Genomic DNA, 26,300 nt, shown 5'->3' on the forward strand with positions numbered 1-26,300 from the left:
TAGGTGGCACGTTAGACTACTAACGTGCCCCCTAAATTTCAGTTCTCTTTTGCTGGTTTACGTGTCTTATGGCGAATGGTGGGCATTGTTCACATTTGTACTAGTAAAGGCACCTCTCCCCCTCATTTGCATAGAAAAGTTACCTTGGGATGCCCCCCCCCCCCCCCCCCCCCCCCCGCCGAAAAAAAATCCTGGGTATGTGCCTGCCTGCAACTATACTATGTAGCAGGACTCACTGCCCTGACGATCTCAATGCACCAAATAAATGCTCATGGTGCTCAAGAACTACTACGTCAAACACTTGCCTTTGCTTCGTGTTGTCGACAAATTCGACTTCGCCCTGCCATCTGCTAGCCACCTCGTTAGCTCGGATGGTAGAGTGGCTTCCCTAGAAAGGCGGTGGTCTTGGGTTCGAGTCCTGGACCAGGACGAATTTTTATTCAACTGTGAGGCTTTTCTTTCGAAGAACCCATATGGGTTTCCTTTGTAGCAATTGCTACAAATGGGTGGATGTCGGATTTTCTCTTTATTAAGAATATGCAGCTTGCTTAATTTTTGCAAGCTTAGAACTTCAAAATTTTTTGGCCTCAAGTAACCTAAAATTGTGCGCGAAAGGATTAATACATGAAACTGTTCCGCATGATATTGATTGTAGTCTTGTGCCAAGAAAGTGTAACAATTTGAACAAAATTCGAAGTTTGGTGGGTTGGTGTGCTTCCATTATTGAAGTGCAAAGAGATGAACATATATGCGGGCTTCTTTGTTCATTGTTATTTTGCACTTCAAGAAGAAAAGCAAGGATATGAAGAGGCATGCAGGGTTAGATCATCGTGATGTCCTCTACAACGTGCTTGTTGTGTGCAGGGGACGCCTGAACGTCTTGGCAAATGTTTGCCGCAAACCTCTTGAGCAGATCTTTACCCAATTCAGCGGACTGGAGCCTGCTGATGAGGTGAGACATTTATTGCAGCTCAATATGAACATGTGGTACAGTTGACTTCTGTTAATTCGATCCTCACGGTACCGATGAGACTGGTCTAAATACCCTGTGTTTTGAATTAAACAAAAGGCAGAAAAAACAGCGAAACATCCCGTTAATTCATTTAGCAGTATTGCATTTATAGTTAGCTTCGCCGCAATGCAGCGGTGTTATGCGGTAAAGTGTATTAAGCGAGAAAAGGTGCCATTGTTACGGGACATAGCGTATTTTCTTAATTTACACATGCACATGCGCAGTCTCTGGTCACAGTACGAGCACCGAGATGCCTAACAAATTTACTGGCAGGCCTGCAGAGTTTTAGATAGACCCCCGCTCTTTGGTTCGCTTTAAATGTCCCCTCGACTATCTGAGTTTTTTCATCTTACTGCCTTCCTTTCCGCTAGCTTTCCCAAAACACAGATGGCTTTTTTTCTCTGCTTATCAGTGCACGGTGCATGCACATGTGTACAATAAAGGAACGCGTACAGGCCCCATTAGGAGTCACAAATATGAGACACGCATGAAGGGCAAAATGAGGACTCAAATTGCCACAGCAACATCAGAAGCAACTCTGAATGGCTGCCAGTATGCTCATTAGGTGTCTAGGTGCTCATACTGTGATTAGAGATAGTGCGTGCGCTCCTGTGTACCGTAATTAAGAAACACTTACTATGGCCTGTGGCTGTATTGGGGAGAAGCTGACCCGTCAAGTTTGAATTATCCGGTGAAGGCCAATCTTGAGATCTAAACAACGGAAGTTTGGGACATGTCTGGGCACCGGCTGGGACCTTCGGTCGAGATTGAATTAACCAAAAAATGGAATTAACCGGAGTCGAATTAAGGGAAGTCTGCTGCATTACAAAGACTCAAATGTACAACTGGGCTTGTGCGATGCAAGACACATTTTTCATTCACTTTAACTGAACTCGTACTGTGGCACATTTGAACGGGATGAATTGAGAAGACGCACATGTACTTTGGTTTAGGTACACGTTTAAAAATGTTGGGGAGTCAAAATTGAGTCCTCCACTGCGGCCTCATAATCAGATCTGGTTCTAGCATGCAAAACCCCAAAATTGAATTTAATTTTATTGTTATTCTGTATGTGGTAAACCATAGGCCACAGATGTTTGAAATAGCACAGTAGTGCATGTTCTTTTTCTTAGCACCTATTTTTCTGCGCTGCTGTCAGTGTTGTTTCTATTCTTGCACGAGACGTGCTCAATGCACTAGTCATTTTTACCTCATGGTTCTTGTTCTTGTTCCCGGTGTTGCCCCTTAGAAGCACAGTAGAGTATAATCACGTGGTATGCAATGGTTGTAGTGAGCTTAAGATTGCAATTATGACTGGTTAACTTAGAACGCATTAGGAGGCAGTGTAAGATAGGGTCTGATTGCAAAGTTGAATTTTTCTGTCCAGCAGCCACAAAAAGTGCTGGTCACACTTGCTGTCGCCCATTTTTTTTTTTAGTGGGCACAAGTTTCCCAATGAAAAGTATGGTTGTTGCCTGCCTTCCTGCCAGCGTGCCATCATGAGCAGGTTGACAATATCATTAGCATTGTGATGGGACACATGACCTCCCCTATGCAGTAAGGAAATGCTGAGCTACATAAGGTCACCATCATGAGCTCCTCTGTGTACCTAAATTTGGTGGCAAAAAAAAAAGATCTATTAGCGTGGGCTGCACAAAGTGAAACTTAAAACTCATCTTGCTCATAAATCAAGAGGCTAGTTGGCAGGTTTAGGAGCTTGTGCGCTGCATGTAGACAAGAGCACAAAATCGGAGCAAGACAATGCAGCACAGTGCACTTGTTTTTAAAGTTGTTGATGCCGCATTGCATTGGATTTTTGTGATTTTTGTGTTGTTTATGTTGTGTTTTGCGAGACTTCTTGCAAACTTGGCAAGTGCATGCTTGTCGCTGGCATTGGGCTTACTGCACTCACTACCAGACTTGCATATTTGTTCGTAAAAGGTGATGCAATTGTTTGACACGTTGATAAAGCCAACACTAAGTTTGGCGCGTTTACTACCAGCGAGGAATGGTTTTGTAACAGGAAGGCATTTCTTTTGCTTCAGGTTCAAAGAGCAAAGGGAAGGGGATGGGGGGGGGGGGAGGCAGTGGATTTAACAATTTTAGGAAACCTTTTCGTTCTTGCACTGCTTGCTTATGACATCACTGAGCTGTAACTTGCTCACTTTGTGTTGCCCTGTTTCTCTACATTGGATCGGGAATTGCCGGTAAGGAGGGGTGCACAAATCGTGAAATTTGAGCTCAAATCAAAATTAAATAGAATAATGTCAAATAGTGGTGAAAATAGTGAAAGCATAAATTAAATTCAAATATCCAATTGTTTTCTAATGAACATGCCTGCTTATTTATTGTGCACTCAGGACCAGGGTGTTTCAATTGAGCTGGAGTGGCTGAAACAAGCATGTAAAGGGGGGGGGGGGGGAAACGGTACTGTATTCAAGGATAGGAAACCAGGATTATTAAACGAAGACAAAAAAAATAATACCGAGCATCTGCAGAGACTGCACATCTACCTGATCATTCAAAGTCAACTACTGACTCACCATTGCACAGATGTCTGTACTGCCAATAAGTAAGAATCCTGATTTTTGGAAATCCATGCTCAACAACAGGCTCTGTTGTGCCTTTCAGCCAAGCACAAACATTCATGATACCATTGACTTTACTTGAAACCAGCTTCTGTTGAGCAGCTTTCATAATTCATTTAAAAATCCCTTTGTTTGATAAAAGAATATTTTTGTTGCTAAACTAGGTAAAGTCAGTTACATTTAAAGAAAAATTCACCTAGTTGGCAACACTGTTATACCTTATGAGTCTTATGATGGGTGCAGGTGTGGCATTTTTGGTCCTGCTTGTTGTCTGTTTTTCTTATTGTGCTGCTTGCTAGACTGGTTCAAAGCATGACAACATACCTATGTGTGCCTTTTCTCTTTCTCATGTCTGTTGCAGGGCTCTGGGGATGTGAAGTACCACCTGGGAATGAGCCATGAGCGTTTGAACAGAGTGTCAAACCGAAATATCAAGCTTGCGGTCTGTGCCAACCCTTCGCATCTGGAAGGTGTGTAGTGGCACACTTTTATAAATGGCTCTTTTTTTTTTTGACACTGTGCCTGAAAAATCTTAAAGGGCCACTATAGCAGAACCTCGGTGCCACTGTTAACAGCAGCTTTAGTACTGAGACAACTCTGGCTGTGGCCATTCATATGTGGTCGTGGCCATTCACATGCATGTACAACACAGAATCGCTTTTATGAGACAACTGCTGGATCAGTTTCAGTGAAAATTGTTGCATTTGTGAGAAAAATTTAAGTTCCAGCCGCTCTTGGAAGCAGAATTTTGATTGAGCACCTTTAATATTTGCCAAAAATTGCCCAAAATGTGTAAACTGAAAAGCACACACTAAGTTTGGAGAATAACTGCGAGTTGGCCTAGTTGGAACAAATTCATTATTAAATAACTTTTTGTGTGCAAACAAACAGGAACGAAGAAAAGGAGCAACACAAGGACGAGTGCTTTCTAACAACTGGTTTTATTTTCGAATTAAATACCCACAGATCCGCGCGATCTAGTCAACAGAGCACACCTATAGCGCATATAACAACACTTGTGATAAAATGCTGCGGAACAGCGCCACCTGGCCAACATAAAGAACAGCAAGGTGCATAAAACAAGCACTTACGATGAAAATGTGTTAAAGATATGACGATAGAAGCGAATTCTCTTTATCCAACAATGAAACGGAAGGATGGCTGATGCATTTTTCCTTTTGTTTTGCAACCCAGTGAGCTTCCACAATTTCTCTCGTGGTTTGATTTCTAGGCCTATACAAAATGTCAGTGCCACTAAGACATGGTGAGCAATCATGTTCTTGACAATGCATTGCCAAATGCATACTAGGGCGACCTTTCAGACTAGACAAGTGTTCCCTTAGTCTGCCCTACGTGCACATGACCACACGTCATGGGAATCCGATACACAACGTTCTTCGCGCAATTGACAAAATGGTTCTTACGTGGATGTTTAACACTACATTCTTTCTTTGCATCATCCTTACTTTGGAACTTATTTTTTACCTTTATTATTTTTAAGAATATTTATTTTTTATTTTTAAGGGTATTTAAGCAGGTGGCTCTTCGAAAATAAAACCAGTTGTTAGGAAGCGTTCGTTCTTGTGTTGCTCCTTTTCTTCGTCCTTGTTGGTTTGCGCACAAAAAGTTTTTTAAAAGTAAGTTTGGAGATTCATAACTCTGAAGCAAAAACAGATATTGAAGTTCTGTAAACTGCATCGCTGTGAGCATTTCAAGCGGACAAATATGATACAGTCGGCTTCCATTAATTTGACCCTGATGGGCCCGACGAAACTGATTGAATTATCTGTTGGGTCGAATTTAACAAGATGCAGAAAAAGATGTCAAAACACACCTCTGATTCATTTGGCAGTATTTTCCCGATCCTAACATGCCCCAAATCAAATGTACGCCTGCTTTCTGTGTGTAAAAAGTAGAAAACTAACATAGAGATAACATTAAAGCTTCTAAACAAAGTAGAAATCTAACACACGCTCAATATTTTAGCAAGAAAAATGGGCAAAGGTTTAATATGTGTGGCACAGTGGTGTTCAATTTTCTGAAGTCAGCTTCGCAGCAATACGGTTGTCATCCAACAAAGCATACCAATGCTGCGGTTGTGGGTTTTGGCCCAGTTTTCTTGAGAAAAAATGGTGAGCGCTAGACTCGGGTAAATACCATAATCGAACATTGTGAGCTACTGTTATTGCTTGCAAACCTTCCTAGGGCAGGCCGAAAATAGGCGTTCTTGATGGGAAATTTTTGACACGTTCAATGCATTCACTGTTCTCTAAGCTTTACCGGCACAGACGCTGCCAGTAAAAGGGTTGCTATTGGGGTCATCTAGGAGCCAAGCGCGGGCACGTTAACTGTTTAAGTTGGAATTATCTGGCAAAGGCTAATTTTAGGATTGAAATAAAGAAAGGGCTCATAAAATGCATGGATGCTGGCCGGGAGCTTTGGTCGAGATCGAATTAATCATAGTTGAATTAACGGAAGTCTACTGCATAACGAAATGTGTTTATACACGACTTCAGTAGAACGAAATTTCACTGCCATTGTGAAAGAATACTGAGTCAATAAATGAAAACTTCTGCGGATGCACATGGTCAAATGGTTAAATTGCAAGCGGCTGCTGGTGAACACCCATCTCGAATTGCGTGCCGTGCGACCAAGAGCGACCGTCAAAGCAGAGTGATGTCATGTTCCGTATAAAGTCCAAGTGCGATAAGATCCCATCTTGCCCCACACGCTGTATGCTTTGGGTGTGAGTGAAAGTGTATGAGGGTGAGCCGACAAGGATGGTGGCTTGATGAGAGCTGCCTTCCCGTGCAAGCAAGGGGAAATGGAAGGGAGGGGTGGGCAGGTTGCCTTGTGTCTCCTTCTTTAGCGTGGCTGCCATGGCTATCAGCACGGCTGAGCGCATATATCTCACACGTGGGCGTGCCGAGACGGTAGGGGATCATGTGCCCTGTCTTCCTGCACGCTATCGTAATCTTGAGTTTTGGAGACGAATTGAATCGAGAAGCAGACGAAGCATTCGATACCCACTGTGGGTGACACTGTCAGCCACGAGTGCAAGTGAAAAGTGTGGGTGGCTTTGCTTCATACTGTCGATCTGAAGGTATCATCAACACTGCGTGAAACCATAACTTGTGTTGTTGACTCTCGAATTCTACTAAATGAATTTTTTCTCATTCAAGTTTGCTTTTTTCAATTGCCCGATAATATGGAAAATATTGTGGTCCCTCTTGTGTAAGAAAGATCCATCGGCAAGTGTACATATTTGCATAAAAAGTCGAATTCAGTATAACGAAATTTCGATATAATGAAGCAAATTGCCAATTTTACTGAGTTTGTTATATCGAGGTTTAACTGAAATGGCGCTGCAGTGTTCCGGTTGTATGCTAGCACTGCTATTACATTGGTGCAACTTCAGTGATTGTACAAATTAGTTGGTGGCCAGTCAAACACCTCCAACCTAGGTAAATAGCATCAAATGCCCTAGGCAAGGCATTCCTTGGACGAGACCAGACGGCGAGCCTAACTTATTACGTTTTCCAAATTTATGAAGGCCAAATTACAGATATCTTACTGTATGTCAGAATTTCTAAGTCATTGGTAAACTTGAATGTAAGTCTAATTCTGATTTTGTATATGTTGATGAGATCAAAGTAACAAGAGTTGATTGTACAAAATTTTTGTTTACTGTTGCTGTTACTGTGTTGCAAAAGAAATGTGTGAATTAAAGAATGTTTGAAGTTTAGGCTGGAAAAGGGTGAGAAGTTGGGAGACCACCTTTAGGGACAGGCTTGGATCTTCATGGCCTTTGCATGCCTGAAAGAGGTCCTGCTCAGACACATCTTGCCTCCAGCAGCCACCTAGTGATTTGCAGGTCTTCATAACAGCTTCCAGAACATTGATGCAATCATAGCATTTGCTCTGACTCCACAAAATTTTCCTGTAAATTGCCAGTTGAATTTTGTGGTTGCTTTGGGAGGCTAGATAACTCTTTATGTTGTGCCTCCCATTAGCAGTAATTATCTAGCCCTCTAGATTCTCTGGACATCTTCCAAATAAGGGAAACTTTAATCGTTGCACTAGTCGACTTGAACTGTACTGAAGAATGTCGGTGTGCATGAATTGGAATACGACAAACAAAGTAAAAAAAGGAAGAGTAATATCCGTTCAATGCTCCACTCTCTGGCTTGTTGTTGAGCTAATCAGGACACGCCCATTGTTGAATGACTGTCATTGAATGATGTTGCTGCACAGGTGAAACGCGACTCATTGGTATTAAGTTCGTTTAGTTGCAGGAGCATATTTAACTTTGTGGATGCTTTACTTCTCATTGCCTCAGAATTTTACTTTCGCACTTACTTATTTGCACTTTATGTGATGCAGTTTTGGCAAGGGTCTTATATACGTTCCATAATGGCCAATGCACCATTACGGCAAGCTTCACTGCAATACATACAGTGTTGCAGTGAGATAATTTAGCATGGTAAAATAAAAAAATTACACCGGCAAACAGAGGCCTCAGGAGAGCACCTGAGATTATAATAAAGCCGGCAGCTGAGGATCTCCAGCAGGGCACCCAACGGGCAGCGGGGAATTCAAATCTGGAACCAGGGCAGTCAATCTTATAATAGCCTTGATGAGCTCCCAACTAGGGGATCAGTCCGGGTTCCAGATTTAGTGTCCTGGAGGTGCTGGCAAAGTATATTAAAGGGACACTAAAGGCAAATACTAAGTCATTGTGGGCTGTGAAATACCATTCCATAAACCTCTCAGCGTTTGTTTCATGCCAAGAAAAGACTTAGTTTACGAGACGAGAACATTGCATCTGAAGGATCCTCATGCCTTTAGTGCAATTGAAATTGCCCGCCCCCGAGTGGGGAGTGGTGACGTTGCATAAGCTACCACCCCCCTTTACTGCTGTCGATAAGTAAAACTGCACCCGACAGATGGTGCTATGGTTTTCTGCACAAAACACAAATGCCCGACATCTCGTGGCGCTCTCTACTACTTACAGTTTGTGTGAGTTTCATGAGCCAGCAAAACCAGTCCGGCACTGTGCAGTAAAGAAACTACTGAAATATGAAAGCGTGGGCGGCGCATGGTGGAGAAAAGTCTTTTGACCGCCTGTGTTGTTGTCGTTGCAAGGGTAACGCCAATGGGTTCGTCTTTCTAAAAATCAAACAGAAATAGACAAGTAACATTTTCTTTCATCTTGTAATGCAATACAATTATTCTTTTATTACGAGTGGTTGAGGACTAGTGACAGAATCATAATGAGGAGTGCCTTCATCGTTGGGCTAGTACTTGAATGCCCCGGGGGAGTCTCTAACCGTGTCTTGCATTTACCTCAGTTTTTTTAATACTAAAGGTCTGTTCATGATAATATTGACATCTTAAACTTTCCCGAGCGTTAATATATTGCTTTAGCTTGACTTAACATTTGCTTTTAATGTCCCTTTAAGTAACGGCACATTAAATTTTGTACTCGCACAAATTCACACTTCTCTTCACTGCAGTACAGTATGTGCTTCAATGTATCACACAACTTTGTTGCGGTGAAGTCATGTAGAATGCATACACGATCCTTGTCTCTGTTTCTCTATTGTTTTCAGTTTTCATTGCATTCTCAACTATAGTGCCATATTCTTTGCTACTTTTGGCACCCCACTTTTTTAAATGGACGTTGTGACCTGTAGGTAAACAGATTTGAATGTTTAACAGTTAGTGAAAAAGACAAGCCATAGGCTGGGACTGACAGACAAAGGGGGCTTGTCATCAGGATAACCCTGATGTAACCCCAAGTCCTTTTGTCAAAATGTTGGCACCAGCCTGACACTTGCCTCCTTTGCCCACTGTTGATCGCGAATAGTTAATACAGAAAGTTGGACTAGTTGGAACTGTGGCCTTATTAAGAAATTTCCAGTGCTCAGCAGAATAAAGAAAGCAAAACGATCAAAAGCAACAGGTTCCAGCTTTCCTTCTGTTCTGCTGCTTTCTATCCTTTTACCTTTTTTTTCCACTAAGCACTGGAAATTTGTTTATCATTTCCAGTCTATGTCCCAGTTAACCCTTGGCTTCTTTGAACTTCTGTGGTGGAACTTGTTGTATTTGTGTGCATAACATACAAGGCATTTGTTTCTCTTTTTGCTGTTGTAGGTGTGGATCCAGTGGTCCAAGGCAAGACTCGTGCCGAGCAGTTTTACCGGGGCGACACTCAAGGCAAGAAGGTGTGTTTGGTCAGCGCTCAGGGGGGCAGTGCCACTCTTGTACCCAGAGTGTTTCTCAGTATAACATTAATCTAGGGGTGTGCGAATATTCGAAACTTTCGGGTAACGAATAGAATAATGCCCTATTCAATTCAATTTTCAAATCAAATAGTCACTATTCATTAATGCAAATACTTCTAGAACATTTCTGAATGTCAACTGGGCCCAAATAAACATAAAATTGGAGCAAAAGTAAGGTAAATTTTGACCCCCGAGGGCATTGTATGGGCATAAAAGTGGTAATGCGTATTGGAGCAGGCTGCGTCACTTAGGTAGCCATAGTTTACAAGCTGCACAGCGATCATTCACGCTCTCTGAAAAACCCTGTGCATGCGAAGAAACTACTTGCTTGCTTCTAATGCTACATGTGGGCTTTTTTATAAACAACGCTTCATAATGTACTATGCAATAATAGGAACTTGTTAACTTTAAGAATACTGGGATGTGAACATCGTTTTGTATTAATTGGGGTAACGGTTGTTCATTATTCGAAAACTACTCTAATACTATTTGAAACAGTTCGCATCTGGCACTATTTGATTCATATTCAGTTCGGTATCAAAAATCACTATGCATACACTCCTACATTAATCACATTGCAAGGACTTACTACAGGGCCAGTAAGAAAAAGGGAATGCTTGCTAGTTGCAAAGTATACTCGTTTGTTCAACTGATTATCACTGTGGGCTTTGCTCTATTTCAAAATTTCCAGAATTTCGCCAATCGCCGACTGTGTTCGCTGCTATTGTTGTGCTTTGAGTGTAGCCTGTTTTTGAGGGCACAGGTTCGCCCAATAAAACACTAGTTTCACCATTCACAATTTTTCTGCTTCCTTCACCGTCACTACCACGGGGCAATATTAGCTTATAAGAAGGAATGCAGACTGCTTGCACATAGGGGATGGGCAAAGTTAAACCTTCTTCTTTCTGGGAAAGCAATTTTGTGAGAGCCCAATCTCTTAGATCCATTGCTGAAACCGTTTTTGTTCCTAGTGTGTAATGGGAATGTGCACCCCAGTGGTAATTCAAAAATATTTTACAATTAGTCCTCAATACAGTCAAACCTCAATACAATGAAACTCAGTGTAACGACATTTGCAATGTAACGAACTATTTTGATTACCTTATCTCAGTTCCATGAAAACTCTATCTTTTTTCTCTATTTAACGACGTAATTTTGTGAGTTTCAGTTTAATGAAGTTTTGCTTCATTAAATCACACTTTTGCTTCTAATTTGTGGGCGCCATCTGATGATGGCTGCAGGCACTAAGCATGATCAGCCATGGCTTCCTAGATTTCACATGCAGATCTCAACAGCCATGAGGCATGCCGATACATTACTCTTGGCGAGATCTGCACTGCATGCGCTGGCACTCATAACCTTGACATTATGGCCTGACCTTCTTGCGATTTCTTTAGAAGTGGTTACTGACAAGATCTCTCGGGAATGTCCTGGGAAATTGCGAAATTATTTTTTTGGAAACTTTAAAACCTTGAATTAACGAAATTCATGATTTAAAAAAGTTTTTCGTTGCAAGTTCAACTTCGTTCAAGGTTTGACTGTATTATGGAGCTGGTAAAATTGGCGCTACACTTCATATCCAAATTTCTTTATATTGAAATTTGACCTGTTATGCAAATAAGTACAGATGCCAACAGATTTTTCTCCACAGAGAGGGCTGTAATATTTTCCAAATTATCAGACCGTCAGAATAAACCAAGTTCAACGAGAAAAAATTGTTTTGTTTTATTTGAGAGTTAGTGGCCAAAGATACAGTTTCATGCTGTGTTGATGGTATCTTTGCATCAATGGTACAAAGCGAAGCCTGTGACGCTTTTGAATCTACTCTGCCACTGTGGTCGATAGAGTTGCCCACAGTGGGACAACGCTATCATGACGGCATGCAGAGGGGGGGGGGGGGGGGGGACATTCTGTCTGCCTCTAGTTTCAATGTGTCTCTGAAGCTCGAGATTACGTGGCTTCCAGCACTAAATGCATGGGTAGGCAGTGCACATGAAGCCACGGCGGCCATATTGGCTCACTCAACCTTGCGCCCGTCGCAGACAACTTCCAAGATAGGGTTCGGGGGCCGCATGTGCACTCGGCTGGGCAGACAGCCATGCACGTCCACAGCCAGGCTAGAAGAGGAGAGGTATCCATGGCAGTTTCCATTTATTGCCTCTTTATTCCTTTGCCGTGGCAGTGAAATTTCGTTATACAGTTAAACCTTGATATCACGAAATCGGTAAAATTGACAGTTTGCTTTATTGTATTGCAATTTCGTTGTATTAAAATTAAACCTCTTATGCAGTTAAGTCGCCGGTAGATTTTTCTTACCCGGAAGGGGCTGCAGGATTTTCAGAATTATTAGGCAATAAAAGAAATGAAATTTTAATGAGAAAACAATTCATTTTGATAAATGCGTAAGTTGGCGACGAATGATGCAATTTCATGCCACGTACGTTGACGATATCTTTACATCGGCGCTACGAATTAAGTGAAGCCAGCTACGCGTTTACGTGTGCACTCTGCTCCCGCAGCTGATAGCATTGCCCGCACTGGGACGATTCTACGAGGTTATGTGCCGGCACTGGGGAGCGAATGTTACATCTGCCTCTCGCTTCAATGGGTTACCGAAACTTGAGATTATGCAACCTCCAATACTAAACATGCAGGAAGAAAGCTCACATGGTGCCATGCTGTCTCCACATGCCCACCCTTTGCACACACGGCAAATTACCTGTAAAGCATGGTGTGCAACCGTGTATACACTCAGCCGTGCTTACAGCCATGCGCACACAGAGCCGAGATGCGGGTCAACTTACCCCTCCCCCCACTATACCCGCCCCCCCACGGCCCCTTCACACACGCTTGATCGCGTTAGCGCGAGCTTGCTGCCCTCCCCCTCTTACTCTTTGCTTGCGCGGTAAGGCAGCACTCATGAAGCCACTATCTTGTTTCACCCTCGCACACTTTCACTCACCTAAAGCACACTGTGCATGGGGCATCATAGGATCTTAGTGCATTTGGACTTCATACGTAACGTGATGCGGTTACACTTTGGCAGTGATTCTTGTTGCGCGGGGTGTGACTTGAGAGGTGTGTCTGCAAGCAGCCGCTTGTAATTCAATCATTTGGCAATCTAAGTCCACGGAAGCTTCCATTTATTGTCTCGGCATTCCTTTGTGGCAACAGTGAAATTTTTTTATATTGAAATTGCATACAAACACATTTTGTTTACATTGAGATTCTGAATACATGTCATTCTATGGACAAGAGGTTATGAAAAGTTAAATACTTTTTTTATATCGAGATTTTTGTTATATTGAAGTTCATTATATCAAGGTTTAACTTCATTAGCTGCTGGAAAAGAGCCTCTATATGCACTGTATGTGCATGTATCTCAATTAGCTTAAACTGTAACTAGCCAGATCGTCTTTACAACAACACAGTTTTATTATAAGATGCTGCTTACTTCCCAACGTAAGTGCTAAGAACAATTTTCAAACATGACATCATCATTGTGTGCATTTTCACCTTTCTACTTTGATTATGGAATGAGAAAAAAAAGATTGTTATACAGCCTTTCTTTTTTTTTGCAATTTCTTGCTTAGTGGGATTCAGATACATGGATTTAAAGAATGGCACGTTGCATGACTTGCTGCAGTTGTGCAACAAATTTGACCTTGAGGTAGCGTAGGCAAGCTTTTGTGCGTGATGATTGTTGTCGCCTGTTGATTTGTGATGATTAATGCGTGCCCCTTGATTCTTGTCCAGGTGATGAGCATCCTTTTACATGGAGATGCAGCCTTTGCTGGACAGGGAGTGGTCTACGAGACCTTCCACTTGAGTGATCTGCCCGACTACTCTACCCATGGCACCATCCACATAGTCGTCAACAACCAGGCAAGGCAGCTGAATGCTCATGCATGGGAACAAACTTGCGAGAGGCACTGGTGCTGGGCGCTAGTGACAGCCCAGCTACATTAGCAAGGCAGTGTAGCTCCTTGAATTTGCTTGAACATGCACCCTTCCTCTAAAAGTATTGTATGGCATCGCTTCCAGTTTGATGTAATAATCTGTGTGTTTGCACAACCTGATGCTTTACATTGATCGAGACCAAAGACATTAGAAGTATGTAATGGGGCAGTATAATGTAGCAGTTCCTTTTGCTTGATTCTATTTCTTTATTATCCACTGCTTACAACTGGCTGATCCTGGCTATAGTGAAGGTAGAGTGCGTCTCAGACCACTGACGAAACACAAAGCGAAATAGCTAGTACAGAATTGTTAATTATCGCAGCCATAATTGCCGAGTCTACCTCAGCATCATGCATGGCCCGCATTAACTTGGAGCAATGGCACTGCTTTCTGACTCGATAAGACTGGGTTCATGTGAACACAGAGAGAGGTGCAGTCCGGATGATTTTGCCAGTAGCTGACTTGACTTGCAGCCATGACTCACATCCTGCTCTGCCATTGCCCCTGTGCTCTGTGTTTTGTAGCCTAACTTGAAATCTCAGTAACAAAGCACAGTGGCAGTAATGCCATCCCTCGCGGACTACGTAAAGTAGTGTGGGCACGTGTGTAGACGGAATTGCTTCAAGCTGTGCTGGCCGCTTGCTCTTTCCTCATTGTGCAGCTTTCGGACACAGAACAAATCAGTCAACCAATCCTGCTTTTCCTGTTCATATATTGCATGAACTGTCATCGACAAAATGGTGGCTTCAGGCTGTTACTTCATGTCATCATCGTGTTGGGGCATACTTAGAGGGCCTCTGAACAGTTCTAACAATGAGGCTTTGTGTTAGGAAAGCAGTCGTTAAACAGTCTCAGCAATCAGGTTTCAGTGAACCATTAGAGTGATGTAACAAATGGTGTTTGTATGCAGATTGGCTTCACCACTGATCCCCGGGTGGCACGTTCGTCTCCCTACTGCACGGATGTTGCTCGTGTCGTCAATGCACCCATCTTTCATGTGAATGCCGATGATCCTGAAGCTGTCGTGCACGTTTCAACAGTGGCCGCTGAGTGGCGCAGTCGCTACGGGAAGGATTGCGTCATTGACCTGGTAAGAGTGCTGGCATAAAGCTGTACCTACTTGACAGTTTTAGTCATGGACAAGCTACAACAGCAGTAGTCAGAATGCTCATAAAAATTTTTTTAATGAGCAGGGGTGTCAGGAAGCTTCAAACATGCTACTTGAAACAGAGAGAGAATGTGCAGAAAACAGGCTGCCATGCAAATGTATGAAAAGAAGTATCAAAACAAGTGAGCTACAAAAGAGTAAAGAAAAACAAGGTAACTAAACCTCAATAATATATACAGGCGCCGACAAAAGTGGTATACTCCTCGCAGATTGCTACTGCAGCGGCGTCGCTCGTCATTTTGGCGAGCTGAAGCATGAAACATTGACACGAGTCAAGCGACATGCCTGCAGATAATAAAGGGTACCCATTGGCTGTCTCGATCCCAGATGCTGCCTGTAGATGGCATTGCAATGCAGTTTGCCGTTGCTCCAGCTCCCGCTGCGTGGAGTATACCACTTTTGTCGGTGCCTGTACATGCTTAAAAGGTACTAACGCTTTAGATGTAATAGCAGCCAATCCTGACGCAGTCTTTATAGAGGCTTATGTATTTGTTGATCTTAGTCCATATTTTGATCACTCTGTTACGAAGAGGCTGAATGCACTGCCTCAACTCGCGGCATCGCTGATGCTGTGCTGTGCCGCAAAACATTTTCCACCTTTTTGGAAAGTGCAGAAACCAGTCTATCAATGATTCTGGTTTTGGCATGGGCGCAGTCATGGCTGTACAGTAAACATAGGAAATGCAAGCAGGTGTGGCGGCAGCCTTGGCAAAGAATTTAGCCCCCTACGGTTGTGCCATTATGATCCGTCCATATTAAGATAAGAATCTTCGCGTATTTGCTTGACATTATCTGTAGGGGTATCGGAAGTGTACTACGCACTTTTAATAGGCGATAATGCAGACATGCCATCATTCTCTATTGTGTTGGCTTAACAAACTTTCATCCCACACTCATGTGCTGCACGCAGAGCCAGGAGCAGCATGGACATGAAGATAACTCGCTGTGCAAACACTTGCATGAATTGCGGGTGCAGTCTACTTGCAAACAAACGCCATATATACTGCAAGCATCTCAGTGGAAGGATTGCTTGCGTTTAGTAGGCGATGTCGTGCATGCAACAGCAGTGGGAACCATATTCGAAGTAGTAGCACCAATTCTGACTAAGTACATTATTGTACAAATGCATACACATGTGTCATGGAAAGCTGGACGAGTCGATACATTCTCCACTGTGTCTGTGCTCCCTACCAGAGTTTCGAAATGCCGCTTGGTATTTCCTGTCCTTCATCACATGGTTATAAGAAAGGGCTGGAATCGTTTATCACAGCATTGGAAAAAAGGAAAAAAAAGAAAAGGAAAGAAAACTCTTAGTGCGTATTTTAGGCAACATGTACTGCAGCATCACATTTTTTTGTTGTTGTTGGCAACGTAGCACCTAAAGACAGCTTAATTTCTATTTGTTGGTTAGTGCATACTGCTGTTTGGTGAGTAGTTATACTACTTCGTCCCCCTGAGGTACAGGCGCGGCCACTGCTAGCGGGAACAAGGGCGCTCGTGACAGCCCTCTGCGGAGGGCCACCAACTGCGCCTCATGAAGTCTTGGCAGACGACTCGCCATAGCAAACCCAATCGCTTTGATTGCGCGTGCGCCGCAAGACTTGATGAAGCGCCACTGGTGGGGCTCTCCATAGAGTGATGCCACAGCTCCCGTGTTTCTCTAGCAGTGGCCACAACTGGATGTATTAATGAGGTTCTCCAATATCAAGTTCAGTCAGATAATAACGAGCATAAAAATATTGCATGCACCCTGTGTAGTTGAAAATTAGCAGATATTATATTATCCACTAGAAAAGCCATCGAGACCCCAACTTGTATATTGTCAAACATGGATAGTGGGACAAGAGCACAGTATTTTGAGTTGCTAGTTGTAACAGAACTTGGTGGGGAGGATGCAGAAAAAAAAACAGTCAGTACCATATTTATTTGAACATAAGGTGATGTTCTTTCCTAGAATCTTTAGCCGTGAAGTTACCCCACCATATACGTACACAAATTTTGCCTTAAGGTGTGGCTTCACTGCAACACAACTTCCGCCTTATAAAGTGTCTTTAAGGCGCATACACACTAGCAGAAAAACACACGCCGTGAGAGCTGCCTCGCAGCAGCAGCTTTTGTGTGTCGTGGGAGGGATCGGTCCTGGACCAATTTTTCGCGGCTTTCTGCGGTGGCAAGCGAGCTTGTATTACATAGATAACTTTAGGTGAGTCTGCTGAAGTTTTTAGTGATTTCAGATCATAAGTGTTGCTAGTTAGTATGCTTTTTCCCCACATTTTTTTCCAAAACGTATGAACGGGGTTCTTCTGTACAAAATACTACCAACCGTAGAAGCTTTTGAAGCACACAGTTGGATGTTGACTAAACGATTTGTAGCCTGCATCCCTTAAGCATACCTTAATGACTCTGGGATGATTGTCTTTGATGCCTAAGGCAAATATGAACATACTACCACATTACTTGCCTGAATTCTAGGATGAGTGGTGATGTTGCTAGAAAATCAAATTTTCACAATTTCTGGGCTTTGAAAACTTTTGTAATTAACTGTACAACAGTAATGGTTCAACATGCACAGTGTGTACTGGTGTGAACCTGCATACATACATTGTGCAGCTGATATCATGCAAGTACAGTATTTTCTGGACTATAAGCGAAGTCCTTTTCCAAAAATTTTTGTCTGCGTTTTATACAATGGTGCAACTTATACAGTCAAGCCCACATATAATGATCTCAGATATAACGATCTGTTGGTTATAGTAACCACATTTCAGTGCATTTAATATTTTCCGAACCTCCCTATGGAAACTGCTTCCAGATATAACAAACATTTTTAAACTCTCAGTACTACTACAACCAACGCTTTGAACCCGGTCACAGTATAAAGAGGGCACAGGTAAAGTGCCAAAGCATGGAAGTGCGACCAAACTGGGTGCACAGCAGCATGCGCCAAGCACTAGTTGATGATATGGCCTTCAAGATGATTGCGAGCGACTGCCTCGCATGGATTTTGAAAGCTGCAAAGAAAGTCAAACGTGGTCATGCATTTCCAAGGCACGTCTCCAGGGAGAAGGCGTGCCATGTACAGCATAAACAGCATGGTGCAATGCGTGCACTGTTGCAATATCGGATGCCACAACAGCGTCACTCTCTTTCTTAAGCAATTGTCCGTGCGGCACCATGTTCATCACACCTGTTTCAATGTTTCAACGATTTGGAACGAACAACTATGTATTACCGTCATGGGTACAACGGGCACTCAAACGTTCATGTCAACGCAGCCCGAGTCAGTGAAAACGCTGCATCACGCGCTGCCGTGACGTAACGTTGCAAAGGATCGGCAGTTACTACGCCATTATCAGTAGATCACGGTTCAGCAGCGCTTCGTCTATGCATTGCTGATTGCTGATAACGGTTTGTGGTGACGTTTTACCTTTCGGACATCGCTTTTTTTTTTTCTGCCTGAAGCAACATAGGTAACATAATTTTACGGCTCTTCTGTGACAGACGTGCAGTCGTAATGTCGAGACTATTGTGCCCGAGACCTCGCGGAATAGCGGTGGGCCACAGTAGTTTCCGAAGTTTACGCTTCCTGTCAACTAGGACACTTCGCTCTCATGTGCAGAATACTGTCATGTCCCGCTGGTAGTAAAATATATCACAAGCTCCCGAATAAAAAATGGCGGCTGCGCTTGCAGTTTTGAAAACAGGTGATGAGAACAGGGCGCCGTTTTGAGAGCTACACAATGCTGCATTTCGTTCTTTAAATGGACGTTTTAAATGGGCCTATAGTTCTACCGAATTGTAACTGCTGACGCTAGCTTCAGTGCAGTTAATCTTTAAGCACTTTAAGGTTGAGTTCATGTATAACGAACTATAGATATAATGACCACTTTTCATGGAACTATCAAGTTTGTTATAAACGGGTTCGACTGTATATGCACAAGACCATGCATGCTGGCGTGACCAATGAGAGCGTTTTTTTTTTTAATCTGGTAGCATTCTTAAGGTATCTCACATGCTTTCCGGGGATACATATGTTTCAATCTATCAAAATATGTATGTTTGTATCTAACCATTTTTCTACCTGCTTGGGTCAACGAGTAGTCAGTGGTCGAATGAGTAGTGCACCAAGCTGCCGTGACGAGGTAACAGGTAACAGCTTGGCCTCCCTGATATGGGTGCCTGTGTAATTGGTGGTTACGGGTACTGGTTTGCTGTTAGTTTAATTTTTCTCACCGAAAAGGTTCAACCCATAGAACTGACACAATAAATAAGAAAAGGGTGCGACAGTTTTGTATTGTACGTTGTGGCACGTGGGATATACCCATTACAAGAAGCACCACTCGGTTATCATTATCAGTTGCCTGTGAGAGAACTCTCAGTGCTTCCAGCTTCTAATCGCCATTTCACTTTTGTAGGCATGTTCAGATTTGGGCAGCCTGTTGGAATCGTTCACATGTTATTCACGTGCATGTTACACCACAGACATAATGCCGGGGGTGTGCCTGCATCTAATAAGTTATTCAGAGGCCTTCAGAATATCATCAGAGGCCTCCGATGGCTTTGAGTGAAGTGCATTAACTGCTGGTTTTCTGCATCCACCAAATGTTGAAGTTTTTCTGCTAGAATTTACGGCTCATAAAAATTTTGTTTACGGAAATTTAGTGCCCTGAAATGGAGTAAGTACGGCATTTTGTGATGAGTGTACAATCATGCATAATTGAATTTCATAATGCTGACAAAATTAAAATAGCTCCATGTTGTACACCGGTGCAGCTTATATGCCACTCTGTTCTTCGTAACTCGCAAGAAGTGGGAGGTGCGACTTATAGATTGAAAAATACAGTATCTATTTTTGCCTGTTTCTGAAAACAATGTAACATCACACAAACAATTGTGTACTCCTAGCACAGAGTAGGTGATCCAGCACTGAAACTGTGAAACATTGGCACCCATTATTGTCAGCTGTAAAAATATTCTTTGCATTTGGCCTTGCGACTCTATTCTCTAAGCATTTGTAAACCACTGAAAAGACTAACTTGCCAAAAATTTATGCAAAGTTTGCCTCCTTAACACTTAAACAAGAAGCAATTTCTTGTGATGTTACAAATTGTGGCTGTGGCTGGTTTATTGCTGAATAACAAGAGAATTGCATTCTGGAGAAAAATTGCAGAAATTGCAGAAAATTAACTCAAATGAGCAAAACAACCGAAATCTGCAACATTGTGCAGTGCTGCCACTGCTATAGCAGTCTGGCTAGAAAATGGTGGATAACCGTGGAGGAAAAGAAATTCAGCTTTTTTTTTTTTTCATTGCAATTTGCTCTTATGAAGTCTTCTCTCTCTGCTAAACTGATGCTGAGAAAAAAACATTTTTCCACTCTAGTCCGACATTGTATTTGCCATTAGTTAGGGCTCTCGCTGCCGGGGGTTAATACTGTTCCAAATAACAGTGTATTTAGGAATCTCTGTGTTTAGTATGCTGCCTGAACCACTTTCTACTGTAACACATTGCCGGCTTTGTATCTGCTCTCGCTTGGATCACAGGTGGGCTACCGACGCAATGGCCACAACGAGGTGGACGAACCAATGTTCACACAGCCACTCATGTACACCAAAATCCGCAAGCAGTCAACCCTCCTCGACATCTACTCACGCAAGTTGCTCGACGAAGGCGTTGTCTCTGAGAAGGAGATTGAGGTATTGTTGTTTCCTTCTTGACAGCTTGTAGTCCTCTACTTGCAAGTGGCGAGGGTGTAAAGTGGAATTGCCCATTTTACACAAACTTTCATGGTCTAGTATCGTCACCTGGCAAGAGGTGCATACTTTGTAGTCTTGCAAAGTCATTGGTGTTTCCGTTGTGGAATTGTAGATGAAAAAAAAATGTGCAATAAACTCGTTTTATAACAAAAATCATTGGGGCAGCAAATGGACTAGTGGTACTTTTCTAATAAGTCTCAAGGCCTTTAAAAAGAGCCATAGCATTGTGGGGAGCACACTCCAACAGCATGGGAACACCGAAACAAAGCAGCACTCCATAGTCGTGACAGGATAGTGGTGAAATTCTCCGACATACATGATGCAGTAGCTTCGTCTTGTCACTTGTAGTCGCATAATAAAGGCAGTTCTGAGGAGCTGCTTCCATGTGGCAGAGTAGCCATTGCAGTACTCTTTGCTTCTCCAGACTGATGGAAGAAAAGCTAAAAGGTCATTGACTGTGCTGCACTGAGCAGCCTTTCCTCGTGTTTTCCTTTGTGCTTTGTTCCAAGCAGTGACAGGTGCCACCCCACTTTGAATAATCAAGTCAAGATGCATGCCCTGCAGTCAAAACCATGAGAAACTTATAATAAAATGACATTTTGAATAAAACGGATTTTGTTGTGAGGGTGTACTGTATATTACAGATGCTTTGGCAGTACTCGAGCATGGACACATCCATATTTGATTACCTGTACGTGCCTTACCTCCATGAGTGGTCTTGAGTTTAGGAAGACCAGTTATGGGGTAGTCGTGCAGCAGCAAACAGAGCAGCGAGATTTTTTGGGTACATGCAAGGCCCGGCTATCAGTAGCCATGTGTTTTTAGCTCTGCACAAGGTCACGAATGAGCAGGAGCGCGCCTGTGACTGGTTGCGCTATTTGATTTAAGTTGTATAAACTGCTTGAAGCGAAGCATCTATGTGAAGCACATGGCTTCAGTAATGCTTAGCTGTGCTGTTAACTGAAATGTGAGACATAAGCTAAACTTTGTGCAATGTGCTTCTGTAGTTTTCATTAGGACACACAATCTCTGTGGTTGAGGCTGGAGGTCCGATCAATTCTGCGCAAACTGCTTAATATAGGTGGCTGTTTCTGGAATTCTCTGTTGAAGTCAGGCCTATTTAGTTATTGATAGGGGTATGTGAATATCAAAATTTTTTAATATGAATCGAATACAAATATTTAGCTTTGAATATTTAATAATGATATCCACGTGCACTTTTAGCAAGTTTGGTTATTTTAACAGTCTGGAACATTGCAGTTACATCGGTAAAAAAACAGACTAGTAAGCTGTTATACTAAGTGATTGTGTAGTTGACCCGTGCTAACTTGGGAAATTGAGTAATACCCACTAGCTGTCCGTTTTCGTTAACCTGTGCTTTATTATAGCATCAAATGCCTGTAAACACAGCAGTATGTGACCCTGTGCCAGTTGTCACTTCATTGCATTTGCTGTCAAGTGTCAAGCAATAAGCCTTAGGATTGGGGCATTGCTGCTGAGGACCGGCCCATTGGACCTGTACTTCTGGAAAGAGCATTCTTATTGCATTTGGATTCTTTTGCGTAGTCACCCCCCTCCCCTTTTGTTGTGCTGTTAAGTGCACTCTCGCTGTCTGCAAACCCATGCCCCTTGCTAATGATAGGCTGGCTTTTCCGCACATTTAAGCTGTACAGTGGCTGAGCGTGCTGTACAGGCGAAATTTCGCCAGCAGCACAAAATGATCAAAAGATTGAGCCCAAATTAAGACACACAGATTAGATAGGACACTAAGGACTGCGTTTGTGCCCGCACATTCATCAGTCAACGTTATAAATTTGTTTAGAATATTCGTATCAAGCTGAATATACGGAAAGTTTCGAATATATAGTTTTCACATCGAATATGAGTATGAAAAAGCCTATGGTATTCCAAATTGTAAAATATTCGCACAGCTCTGGTTATTAAACCCTCTGACGGTCACATCTTTATCTGAAAATGCATCTCTCCAGGTTCAAGTATTTTTTATTGCAGATTTAAATTCTTCAGAATGACTTACTTCGAGAAAAAAGACTAGTGAATAAATTTTTTAGCTGACAGTAAAGCAAAAAAATTTTTAAATGTCGGCACTTTTATTCATGGTTTATTGTACATGGATAAAACTCCCATAAATAACTTTTAACTGATGTAGTAATATCCACACCACTTATTTTTGTGCTTTAAAATAACTTTGGCACAACTAGGGCCTGTATTTTTAAATGTTCCATTTCATTTTCCTTATTTATCATGTACTGCGCCGAGCTTGCCATCCCAGCAAGGGTGTGGCAGCCTCCAATACATGTCTGAACCAATGATGAAGGGCCAGAAGAATGCAAAATGACAATAACACAGCCCCAGGGACGCGCAGCCATAGCGAAAGTGAGGCATGCCATGTGAGCGCCTGCAAGCAAGCTCAGCAGTTTGCACTTGTCATAAAAACGAAGCTAATGAGAAACCTGCAGCAATCATGTGTTAGATTGCAAGACTAGATTCTGGTAGTCCTCATGCACCTCGCAAAAAGACACACACAGCATTGCTGGTTTGAGAGCGCCCGCCTGTGAACAAACTAATCGCATCCCTGCAGTAAAGCCATGAGAGTGAGCATCTCGCAGTAATGCTTCTGAGTTATAAGAAGTGATAGAAATCCGTTTTGCCGACGCCCTTAATTGAAAAAGACATGCACGAGAATGCTGATTATAAAGTGCGCAAGTGCGGGTGTGAGCATTTTGCAGTAAACTAGGCGAAGCGGAAATACTCCCAACTACCGCAGTGGCAGACACCACAGAGCGAAGCGATAAATCAGTTTTGGTGGAAGCCGAGGGGGGGGGGGGGGGTGCAGCAGCACAACAGAAATTTTTTCCAGAAGTTATGCAGCACCTCTGGAGCAGGTACAGTTGCCACTTTGCTCCAAAAGGGCTTATTTTTCTCGTACATTCAGATGCGGCCGTACGTGTATGGCCGTGACCGTACTGGGATTTATTTCTGCTGCTGTACATGTTTGGTGGTGACTCTCAAAGGGTTAATCAATCAGCATCTTTGAACATAAGCCACTGTTGTTCCTAACAGTGGTTCTGGAGTGGTGACCTTGATTTCAACTATGCAGGAGGAAAAGGAGCGGTACGAAAGCATCCTGGCAGAGGCCTACAAGAACGCCGAGAAAGAGGACAAGTCCTACAACCGTGACTGGCTTGATTCGCCCTGGAGTGGTGCAGTATTATTTTGCTTTGTTTTTCTGCTCTCTCCCATCTCTTCAGCAGGCATTTTGTCTGACCTCAATGCCAAACACTAGCTTTGGACGTTCACACCACCTGTCCCAATTGAGAAAGTATATCAATAGTGTACACACTTACAGTGCCTTCTGTATAGCCGAGCAGCTTTATTGAAAGTGTAGAGAGGGTGTGCTATGTAGTGCATTTGTACTATCAGTGGTGAAACAGCTGTATCAACTGTGCCAGATTGCGCCGAGAGCCTTCCTATGCACCATCCTGCTCCAAAGTGGCATTTTAGTGGAAAATTATGCCGAGCCTGTGCCAAAAGAGTGAAAAGAATGAAAACCTGGTTCTGTTAAAAGTGAAAGTAAAACCAAAACCTGAAATGCGCTATCATCATCCTGGAGATGCATTGGTCCTCCATTTGTTGTGTTGCATTTCTCTCTGGCAGAAGTTCCAATGTACTGCCCCTGTACTTGTTGTTTATGTCATTTGTGCTCCAGTTCTGTATTCCTTGTACTAGTGTGGCAAAGAGCTCGCTCAAGGAGGCTTTCAGATCAAATAGAAGCCTTGGATAATCTCCGGTTGCACATTGCTTAGCATAGGTCATGATGGTGCTGCTGTAGAAATATACCTCATAATACACGTACTCAATGGCTGTCACATAATTTTCTATTAGTGAGGACCTTTCTTGCAACCCTGCAGAAACGGACGAGCAAATCACATGGTTGTCATTTAAACAGCTTTCACATGATCCAAAGCACAGTTGTGCAGAAGAGATTTTTCATTTTAGAAGTAAAATAAATCTCTGGACGTCTTCACTGTAACTGCCACTAAAGGGTAGCCAATGGGGTCACCATAGGGGTCAGGCACATGCATGCAGATAGGTGAAGTTTGAATTATGTGGTAAAGGCCAATTTCAGGATCGAAACAATGAAAGTTTGGCCATAGAAATGCATGGGCCGTGTCCGGGACCTTCAGTTGGGATCGAATCAACCAAAAAATCTTTAATTAACTGGAGTCCAATCAGCGGAAGTCTACTGTAGCGGTGAGGGACTCGCTGTGGTGGCTTAGTGGCTATGGCGTTGTGCTGCTAAATTCAAGGTTGTGAGATCAAATCCCAGCCATGGCAACTGCATCTCGATACGAGCGAATTGCAATAATGCCTTTGTGCTGTGCATTTCGTGCATATTAAAGAACCCCAGGCAGCCAAAATTAATCCAGAGTCCCTCCACTATGACGTGCCTCATAATAATATTGTGGTGTTGGCGCATATAACCCCAGGTTTTAACTTTAACTGTAGCGGTGAAGTTCGCCACTCCTGGTTTTTCATTTGTCATCATTGCAGTTTATGCGCCGTGCACCTCATGCTCCACTCGAACCCTTGCTCGATGAAATTGAAGTTTGCATCATTCACATCTTGCACTCATTTGTAATTATTGCCAGTAACTTCAATGCGAAACACTAACTTTGGAGCCCGGTTGACTCGTTGCACATCATTAAGGTAGCAAAATGTTATTGGCCCCCCATTATAAATCTCGTTTAGAAAACAGCACGCCATGCAACCACTTCCATTGTTCCACTTCCCAAAGTGTTTTACACTCTGCTAAGTTGTTAACCATACATATTTCTTAAGATACGCTGACAGTGATTAGCATTACACTTGGCTCTGGCAATTAATGGTCTACCACAGTCCGACTAACGATGTGCCTTTCGCCATTGGATAAATCGAACAACCTTGTGTAGCACCTGTTCTGCTCAGGGGCAAAAAGGGCTGCCTCTTCCCATGTTGAAAAGTGGGAAGTGGTGCAGTGAAAGCTATGGAACCGAAGCACACACGTTTTTACTGCACATCTGCATGTAGTCTGCAGATGTAAGCAACTGGAAGCCACGTACTGTAAAACAAACTGTACCGCTTATTTTTATTTTTCGTTCATGATTTATTTCATAACAAATGAAAACCTTGCTTAGGAAAGAGATTTGTTTCTTGTGTTCCTAGTTTTCTGGCCTTGTGGTATCCATGTCTGGTTTTCCTGGTCTTGTAAACTGCCAGCAAACATTGGCACTACTTGGCATAGTAACTCAAAAGAAAAAGCTCCGCACGTGCAAGCTTGCACACATAGTTTTGGCTGTGCTGCCACATAAAGTTTTCATCAGGTGCAGTGCTCAGAGTTAGGTTCACCAGGCTTGGTGAACAGTCCTACTCATAGACTTAGTTTACGTGGTATCTCATTCAGGCTCTCTTGATATCTCGCCGAGTCCTGCACTGCTGGTTGAGTGTTTGGTGACTGGGCCTGAGGACACA

General features: G+C 42.9%; 1 protein-coding gene across 2 annotated transcripts in view; it reads left to right on the forward strand.

Annotated features, from left to right (window-relative positions):
• The window catches only part of Ogdh (oxoglutarate dehydrogenase Nc73EF), a 104,121-nt gene that overhangs the window by 32,425 nt on the left and 45,396 nt on the right, over positions 1–26,300 (forward strand). For both annotated transcript variants that reach the window (XM_050166593.2, XM_055063901.2), the window contains exons 7-13: positions 865–952; positions 3,962–4,070; positions 9,757–9,827; positions 13,644–13,772; positions 14,758–14,937; positions 20,559–20,711; positions 23,890–23,992. In XM_050166593.2, coding sequence (XP_050022550.1) covers positions 865–952; positions 3,962–4,070; positions 9,757–9,827; positions 13,644–13,772; positions 14,758–14,937; positions 20,559–20,711; positions 23,890–23,992 — 833 coding nt within the window. The remainder of the gene's footprint in view (positions 1–864; positions 953–3,961; positions 4,071–9,756; positions 9,828–13,643; positions 13,773–14,757; positions 14,938–20,558; positions 20,712–23,889; positions 23,993–26,300) is intronic.

Source organism: Dermacentor andersoni, chromosome 1 (genome assembly GCF_023375885.2).
Source record: "Dermacentor andersoni chromosome 1, qqDerAnde1_hic_scaffold, whole genome shotgun sequence".
Taxonomy (NCBI): Eukaryota; Metazoa; Arthropoda; class Arachnida; order Ixodida; family Ixodidae; genus Dermacentor; species Dermacentor andersoni.